Source organism: Bubalus bubalis, chromosome 5 (genome assembly GCF_019923935.1).
Source record: "Bubalus bubalis isolate 160015118507 breed Murrah chromosome 5, NDDB_SH_1, whole genome shotgun sequence".
Lineage (NCBI taxonomy): Eukaryota > Metazoa > Chordata > Mammalia > Artiodactyla > Bovidae > Bubalus > Bubalus bubalis.
The window spans coordinates 108659763-108669543 of record NC_059161.1 but is presented as its reverse complement, the minus strand read 5'-3'; the positions used below and the strand labels follow the sequence as shown (position 1 = coordinate 108669543).

Below are 9781 nucleotides of genomic sequence, written 5' to 3'. Positions count from 1 at the left end.
AACCACTGATATAAACAATAGAATACCAAAACTAGCTAGAAATGACAAGAAGATATCTACACTGTACAAGGTGTTTGCATTATATTAGGCTGCTGAGTCTATAACATGTATCCTTGATATTGGTATAAAGCAAGGAGAGTGGGGAGAAACTTTGTCTCATTGCCACTGGATTTGCTGGGTGAGGTTGGCAGTAGATCTCTGAGTTAATTAAGCAGGGCAAGAGGGTTTGCAGCAATGGATAATCTGGGTGACCAACCATCTTGGTTTGTGTGGGACCAAGGGATTTTCCAGGGTGTGGGGCTTCCAGTGCTAAAAGTGGTGAAGTACCAGGCAAACTAGTGTGTTACTCTAGTGTAATCTCCCCTAAGTTCTACTGAAGAAGCTGTCTACAAATAGGAAGAGGCTAGGGTAGATGACGAAAGGTGGGGTTCTGAGGAACTGGTTTCAGGGGGCATGTGAAATTGAAAGGGCAGGCTTAATAGGCTGTTCAGAAGGCAATGTACCAACCTAAAGCAAAAGGAACGTTTGAGAGCCAAGAGTATGAGTTCTGAAGTCATTTAGACCTGGGTTTGCATCTCAGTGTCTTTGTTTACCAGCTGTGTGATCTTGAGAAAGTTACTAAACCAAGTTTCCACTTTCCACATGACACGGGGAAAGCAACAGAACTGAACTGTTGTGAGGTGTAATTGAAATCATGCATGTAAAGCATTTAGAAGAGTTGTATAGCTCAGAGAAAGCCTCCCCAAACATGTTGGCATTATTATTATTGTTACTAAGAAAGTCACATAAGGGAATCAAGTACAAGTCCTTTGGTAGAGATCGGGAGAAAGGAGTGAGAGAGTGGAGAGGAGGAAGTCTAGATGAGAAATGCTCTGGGCATCACTTGTTGGTGACTTTCAATTCAACTCTCTTTGCCTTGTATACTCCCAAGTGCAAAAAGGAGGAATGAAATGGAGTAATATTTTCTACATAGAAGATAACAAAATAGTGGTTGACTTTCAAACTCAGTGATGAAAGTCTAATTTTTAATGAAGTGTGGCTGATTTACAATATTATATTAGTTTCAGATGTACAACAAAGTGATTCAATATTTTTATACTTTATTGCATTTAAAGTTACTGTAAACTAATGGCTATATTTCCCTGTGCTGTACTATACACCGTTTAAAAAAATTTTTTTTTTTTTACTATACATCCTTGTTACCTCATTTCACATGTAGCAGTCTGCGTCTGTTAATCCCCCACCCTTATCTTGCTTTCCCTCCTCTCCTCTCCCTGGTAGTAATCACTAGTTTGTTCTCTATATCTGTGAGCCTATGAAAATTTAAAGTTTGTGTTAAATTACAATTAAGACAATAAAGTTTACCAAAGGGACAGAACAAAGAAAATAGATCCCAAATAATAAAAAAAAGAACTTGATATCAGCTAGCTTCATATAGAAATGAGAGTAGAGAAAGAGGAGGGGTGAAGGAAGAAGGAAAGAGGCAGGTGCAGTCACCCAGCCATGCAGAGAAGGGAGAGTTTCCCATTCCGGGTGGGTAAGCATTCAGGGGCTTCCCTCTGGGATCCCTAGCAACTGATTTTTAAAATTGAAAAGGAATAATAACATTTGTATCAAAACATTTTTCCTCTCAGAGTTTTCTGCATGGCAGCCTTCACCTCCTTATTCCTCAAGCTGTAGATCAGGGGGTTCAGCATGGGGATCACTGTGGTGTAGAACACGGAGGCCACATTCTCCTGGGCCAGGGAACTGGCCGTGGAGGGTTTCAAGTACATGAAGGCAGTTGTTCCATAAAACATCCCCACACCGGCAAGATGGGAGCTGCACGTGCTGAAGGCTTTGGCCCTTCCGCCTGTGGTGCTGATGTGGAGGATGCTGGACAGGATGAAGGCATAGGAAATTAGGACTGTTAAGCTGGTGACTACAATGTCAAATCCAGCCAAAACAAAGACTGTCATCTCAGTGTCATAGGTGCTAGAGCAAGAGAGCGTCATGAGGGGGAGGATGTCACAGAAGTAATGACTGATAAGGAAATCACAATAGGACAGTTTCAACATGAGGCCAGTCTCTATGGTTGAACCAATGAATCCTATGGCATAGACCCCAGCCACCAGCAGGGAGCAGACTCGATGAGACATGATGATGTTGTAAAACAAAGGTCTGCAGATGGCAGCATAGCGGTCATAGGCCATCACTGTCAGCATGTAACACTCAGCAATGACAAACACCAGGAAGAAGTAGAGCTGGGCCATGCACCCTGCATAGGAGATGATGTTCTTCTCTGACACAAAGTTCACCAGCATCTTAGGGGTAATGACAGAGGAGTAGCAGAGATCCACAAAGGAGAGGTTGCTGAGGAAATAGTACATGGGGGTGTGAAGCTGAGGGTTCAGACAAATCAGGGTTATCATGCCCAGGTTCCCTATCATGGTGACTGAGTAGATCCCAAGGAAGAGGAATAAGAGTGGGAGCTGGAGCTCTGGCCGATTTGTTAAACCTCCAAGAATGAACTCAGTTGCTGTGGAGTGATTTTCTGCCATTCTCCTCTGGCTGGGTGTCCTGTGGGGACACAAATGAAGATCTCTGTGAAAGCCCACATCATGTTTTGCTTGGTCAAGCTAGTTTGTGCATCTCAGGCCAGCTGAGCGATCCTGGGATCCTTTCTGATGAGTGCTCCCTCATCCTGCTGTTTTTTGGGAGGAAGACCAGACCCTAGGTATTTCAAAGATCTTGGAGATGAGAGGAAAAGGGGGCAAGATCGAGAACTTTTACAACATGCATGTTTCTGAAATATCCTAGAGTAGTGAGTTTTAAAGTCCAGTCCCTGGGCCAGCATCATTGGCGTCACTTGAAGACATCAGATATGCAGATTCTCAGGCCTCACCCCAGACCTACGAAGTCAGGAACTCTGGGATGGGACGCAGTGATCTGTGTATCATACTGTCTCCAGGAAAGGCTGATGCAGGCTCAAGTCTGAAAACTTCAATCATGTACGTAATAAGCAGGAGAATTCATATTTTGTAGTTGGGGATGTATTTGCTTCAGAAATGAAATTTCCCTGTGGTCTATGCAAGTCTTAAATATTCATTTATTTTGAACATATGAATACTTATCTCAAATTGATGCAGTACTAGGGCGAAAGGGTTACCATATCAGTATCTTTTAGTTAAAGGTCAATTTCTGTAACTGAAAGATGAATATATTAATAATGGTAATACTAATTCCAAAGTTGGTTGCAAAAGTAGTATGGGATATTGCATAGTTAGAAATATTTTTTTCAAGAAGTCAGTTCCTATAAAAATGTGAGTTGTCATTGGGTGTCTGGAATTTGTTCTTAGATTTTTATCAAATCATGCCCAAGGCAATTCCATTTCTTGTATTTATAACCACCTGGAGCATTTAAAAAGTATTGATGGCTGCTTTCCACTCACTTTTTAATGAGAGGTTCTCATGAAAAGTCATCTATCATGAAGCCTGATGACAAACCTCTATAGTTACCTACTATAGTCTAGAGTAAGATCTCAATATTATTATTATTGGATCTATTTTTAGATCATAATATCAAACCATGGCCCCATTATCTCCTTAATGACAAAGTACTGAAATTATAGACATGCTTCTGTAAGAAGCATGGATTATCATTGCTGAGTTTATCTATAGATATCCCTTCTCTGACAGGTCTTTCTTAAGCTAAAACCCTTAAATTTGCACTGTTTTAATTGCTTACTTATACAGTTACTATCTTTTGTATAATGCTCTTCAGAGGTCAGTCTCATTAACTTGTCCCACAAGTCTTGGGTATGTGAATGAATATATATAAGAACAGAAGTTTTAAACCCATGTTCACATTGAGAAAACCACAGTGCCAGACAACAGTGACTTTCCTGAGGCTTCCTAATTATCAAGGACTTGCTTTCCTCTGATCTTGAGCTCTTCCCCTGGCCCAAGTGTGTAGCCTTAGAAATCTGCACACCTACAGCTCGGAGCAAAGTTGTGGTGGAATGTGCTTTACACTGGATGTGTTAGCTTGTGCACAGCATATAAAAAATACGAATGCTATAATTTTCCTCTTCTCTAGGCAAATGAAGCCTAAAAATTCAACTGCCCTAAGTCATAAAGCCAAGCAAGACACAGAACGGGGTCTAAAACCTCAGACTTCTGACCACCAGTGTGTTTCATTGTCAGTGAACTGTGTCGCTTTGCTGTAGTTGTTATTTTGTGTGTAGCACTTTATTATTACTTAGTAAACTTAATATATTGAATTTTGGACATAGAGGATAGGTTTTATTGTCAGTTTCAGAAGTATTTAAAAAAGTTATCAAGGTTGTAAATGTGCATTGTAGAAAATCAGAAACACAAATAAGCAAAAATACAATACCACTTTCTTGCTCCTTGGAGGCTAGCAGCAGTCATGGCTATCATTTTAGATTTTTTGATGCATATATGTACTTACATGTGTATTGTGCTCAGTCACTCAGTTTTGTCCAGCTCTTTGCAACTGCATGGACTGTGGCCTGCCAGGCTTCTCTGTTCCAGAAATTCTTAGGCAAGAATACTGGAGTGGTCGCCATTTCCTACTCCATACATGTATATAAGGGTATCTATCTATCTATATATATATACACACACATACATATATATATATTATACACATGTGTAAGCATATATATATATATTTTAAAAAACATTTTTAACCTGCTTCTAATGTAAGTGCTTTAAATATGCTGTCTCATTTGATTCCTATAACAGTAATAACTCTGGCACTAGCTATATATGTTTCTCTAGGTATATGAGTACGTGCTCAGTCACCTCAGTTGTGTCTGACTCCTTGTGACACCATGGACTATAGCCAGCCAGGCTCCTCTGTCCATGGAATTCTCCATGCAAGAATATTGGAGCAGGTAGGCATACCTTCTTCCAGGCATATTCTTGACCCAGGGATCAAACCCGTGTGGCCTGCAGCTCCTGAACTGCAGGTGGATTCTTTACCATTGAACCACTGGATGCCCTTTTGTAGGTATCAGTCAGTTCAGTTCAGTTCAGTCGCTCAGTCATGTCTGACTCTTTGCGATACCATGAATCGCAGCACGTCAGGCCTCCCTGTCCATCACCAACTCCTGGAGATCACTCAAACTTATGTCGATCAAGTCGGTGATGCCATCCAGCCATCTCATCCTCTGTCGTCCCCTTCTCCTCCTGCCCCCAATTCCTCCCAGAATCAGGGTCTTTTCCAATGAGTCAACTCTTCGCATGAGGTGGCCAAAATATTGGAGTTTCAGCTTTAGCATCAGTCCTTCCAATGAACACCCAGGACTGATCTCCTTTAGAATGGACTGGTTGGATCTCCTTGCAGTCCAAGGGACTCTCAAGAGTCTTCTCAACACCACAGTTCAAAAGCATCAATTCTTCGGTGCTCAGCTTTCTTCACAGTCCAACTCTCACATCCATACATGACCACTGGAAAAACCAGAGCCTTGACTAGACAGACCTTTATTGGCAAAGTAATGCCTCTGCTTTTCAATATGCTATCTAGGTTGGTCATAACTTTCCTTCCAAGGAGTAAGCGTCTTTTAATTTCATGGCTGCAATCACCATCTACAGTGATTTTGGAGCCCCCCAAAATAAAGTCTGACACTGTTTCTACTGTTTCCCCATATATTTCCCATGGAGTGATGGGACCAGATGCCATGATCTTGGTTTTCTGAATGTTGAGCTTTAAGTCAACTTTTTCACTCTCCTCTTTCACTTTCATCAGAGGCTTTTCAGTTCCTCTTCACTTTCTGCCATAAGGGTGGTGTCATCTGCATATCTGAGGTGATAGATATTTCTCCCAGCAATCTTAATTCCAGCTTGTGCTTCTTCCAGCCCAGTGTTTCTCATGATGTACTCTGCATAGAAGTTAAACAAGCAGGGTGACAATATACAGCCTTGATGTACTCCTTTTTTTCCTATTTGGAACCAATCTGTTGGCTTAAACATGGTTTGAACTAGAACCATGTCTAGTTCTAACTGTTGCTTCCTGACCTGCATATAGGTTTCTCAAGAGGTATGCTGCTGCTGCTGCTGCTTAGTCATTTCAATTGTGTCCGACTCTGTGTGACCCCATAGATGGCAGCCCACCAGGCTCCCCTGTCCCTGGGATTTCCCAGGCAATAACACTGGAGTGGGTTGCCATTTCCTCCTCCACTCAAGAGGTGTAAGAGTCTTTAAATCCTTAAGATGTGGGATAAAGACAAGAAAAGCTGCATTGCACTGAAAACTTTAAATGTTATTTTATTGGTGGTTCAATTGTTAACTTCATAATAACTATTGTCAGAGGTAGCTAAGATTTTTTAGATATTATTTTCATTTATTACAAAGAAGAAAAATTCCCCTAGGTAGCAACAACAGATAGAAAATATCATATCTATATATCCCCTTCTAATCAGTTTCCACCTCTTAAAATATTAAGAAACATAGAAAATCCACCTAGAATATACCATTATCAGAAATCAAAGTGCTTCACAGAGCTTTCATTGTGTAGTGCAGATGGGAAAATCCTAGACAGCATTGACTTAGTTATTGATTCCCATATCATCTAATAATATAAAATAGGAAAATATGACCCCATACTTGATATATCAGTCACCACAATTATTATCTCCAGTTCTAGCAGACCAACAGAGGCTCAGGATTGCTGCCCATAAGAACACGGCACACAAAGAAAAATTACTTAGACATGAAGGTAAACATATGGTTGAAAATAGCCTCATTAGATATAGGGGTTTATGAAAGAAATATTTTTCTGATACAGCTGCTTTAAATCATAATTAAGTACCTGTGCTAAGGAAAAATGAAAGATAATCTCCTGGAAATATTAGTGAATGACTTGGTTTCAACAGTCAGGAAATAAATATCAGGAAATGAGAGGACCATATAGATTTATATCTAGTCCTAAATTTACTCAAAGGGGCCAGAACTATCATGAATAAGAGGTCCCTGGGATTGGGAAACTTGGGGGGAGTCTGTTTATATATATAGGAGGACCTTCTCTTGGGATGTAGTCACTTCAGAGACTGGAGTTCTCAGTAAAGAGCAATTAGAGTCTTGGTTTACAGCTGTGCTGGGAACCATGTTTTTTCCCCCCCAGATGTGTTAATTTTCCTATTATTGGGGAAGTCAACTTGCTGCTTGAGATACTTAGTACTTAGTGCTTCTATTTAAAGAATTTACCACCAATGAGTCCATCATCATCATCACCACCACCACTACCACCACAGCCCACAACCATCTCGGTCATTGCCTTCATCATCAACAGTCACTATCATTAGGAAAATCACTCATTATTAGTTATTCACCATAAGGCATAATCAACTAGACTTGAAATGTGTATTTTAAAACATTTAAAAAGCATATTGGAATATTTATGTTAAAAACTATAATTTCAGTAAAGAAATGTTAATTGATAAGGAATGCTAAATTTGTCACCCTGCTTTAGCATCTGTAGCCTGACAGTGTAGAATGGCAGGAGGTTGAGGGGCACAAGAATGTAGACTATATTAATAACAATGTATTCCAATATCAAACAACAAATTTTAACACTGCAGACTGCTATTACTTTTGTGCCAAATTAATGAGAACTCTTTTCCTGTATATTCTCATTTATAAGAGAAATATGTTGATAAGAATATGCACTTCTCAAAGATGCATTCAGCAATATATCACCTATGAAAATGACTATAATGACATTTTTAAATTAAACTTTTCTTTCAAGGTAATTGGGGTATTTCAAACCCTAAAAATCATGCTGTGAAAGTGCTGCACTCAATATGCCAGCAAATTTGGAAAACTCAGCAGTGGCCACAGGACTGGAAAAGGTCAGTTTTCATTCCAATCCCAAAGAAAGGCAATGCCAAAGAATGCTCAAACCACTGCACAACTGCACTCATCCCACACGCTAGCAAAGTAATGCTCAAAATTCTCCAAGCCAGGATTCAACAATAGGTGAACCGTGAACTTCCTGATGTTCAAGCTGGTTTTAGAAAAGGCAGAGGAACCAGAGATCAAATTGACAACATCCTCTGAATCATCAGAAAAGCAAGAGAGCTCCAGAAAAACATCTATTTCTGCTTTATTGACTATGCCAAAACCTTTGACTGTGTGGATCACAATAAACTGTAGAAAATTCTGAAAGAGATGGGAATACCAGACCACCTGACCTGCCTCTTGAGAAACCTGTATGCAGGTCAGGAAGCAACAGCTAGAACTGGACATGGAACAACAGACTGGTTCCAAATAGGAAAAGGAGTACGTCAAGGCTGTATACTGTCACCCTGCTTATTTAACTTATATGCAGAGTACATCATGAGAAACACTGGGCTGGAGGAAGCACAAGCTGGAATCAAGATTTTTGGGAGAAATATCAATCACCTCAGATATGCAGATGACACCACCCTTATGGCAGAAAGTGAAGAGGGACTAAAAAGCCTCTTGATGAAAGTGAAAGAGGAGAGTGGAAAAGTTGGCTTAAAGCTCAACATTCAGAAAACAAAGATCATGGTATCTGGTCCCATCACTTCATGGCAAATAGATGGAGAAACAGTGGAAACAGTGGCATACTATTTTTCTGGGCTCCAAAACCACTGCAGATGGTGTCTGTAGCCATGAAATAGAAAGATGCTTACTCCTTGGAAGAAAAGTTATGACCAACCTAGACAGCATATTAAAAAGCATGTTGATATATGGCAAAACCAATACAATATTGTAAAGTTAAAAAATAAATAAATAAATAAATAAATATAAATAAAAAGCAGAGACATTACTTTGCCAACAAAGGTCTGTCTAGTCAAGGCTATGGTTTACCCAGTAGTCATGTATGGGTATGAGAACTGAACTATAAAGAAAGCTGAGTGCCAAAGAATTGATGCCTTTGAACTGTGGTATTGAAGACTTGTGAGAGTCCCTTGGACTGCAAGGAGATCCAATCAGTCCATCTTAAAGGAAATCAGTCCTTAATGTTCATTGGAAGGACTGATGCTGAAGCTGAAACTCCAATACTTGCCACCTGACTCATTTGAAAAGACCCTGATGCTGGGAAAGATTGAAGGCGAGAGGAGAAGGGGACAACAGAGGATGAGATGCTTTGATGGCATCACCGACTCAATGGACATGGGTTTGAGTAAACTCCAGGAGTTGGTGATGGACAGGGAGGCCTGGTGTGCTGCAGTCCATGGGGTTGCAAAGAGTCAGACACTACTGAGCGACTGAACTGAACTGATCCCTCCTGCCCCTCATTTTTTTTTTTTTTTGGTAGTGTAGGCTTTATTGTGGACAAATTCTTTCACCTTTAATTTGTTCGAGATTTTTTTCTCTCTTTTTTATTTTTGAAGAATATGCTACCACAAATAGAATATGGAACTGATTTTTTTTCTTTCAGTTTTAAAGATGTAATTTCAATGTTCTTTGACTTCTGTTTTTAAGTAACAGATCAGTTATATTTTTTTGCTCCTTTGAAAGCAATGTCCCCTCTATCATGATTGCTTTTAGACTTTTTCTCTTTTCTTTGGTTTTCATTGTTATAAGTATGATATGCTTAGGTGTGGTATATTTTATATTCATATTGCTTATGGTTTCCTGGGCTGTTTTTTCCTAGGAAAGAACAGAAACTGCTTCAGTTTTTGTTGTGGTAAAAACATATAGCATACATTTTACTGTCTTAAGCACTTGAAAATTTTTATTGAGGTATAGTTACTTTATAATGTTTAGTTTCTACTGTACAGCAAAGTAAATCAGCTCTGTGTAT

At 39.7% G+C, this 9781-nt stretch overlaps 1 protein-coding gene across 1 annotated transcript; it reads right to left on the bottom strand.

Moving 5' to 3' along the window:
* Window positions 1–1613: 1613 nt before the first annotated feature.
* On the bottom strand, window positions 1614–2549 carry LOC102414789 (olfactory receptor 8A1-like). Its single transcript, XM_045165635.1, has one exon. It carries the CDS (start codon window positions 2538–2540, stop codon window positions 1614–1616), a length of 927 nt encoding a protein of 308 aa, XP_045021570.1. The 5' UTR covers window positions 2541–2549.
* Window positions 2550–9781: the final 7232 nt, after the last annotated feature.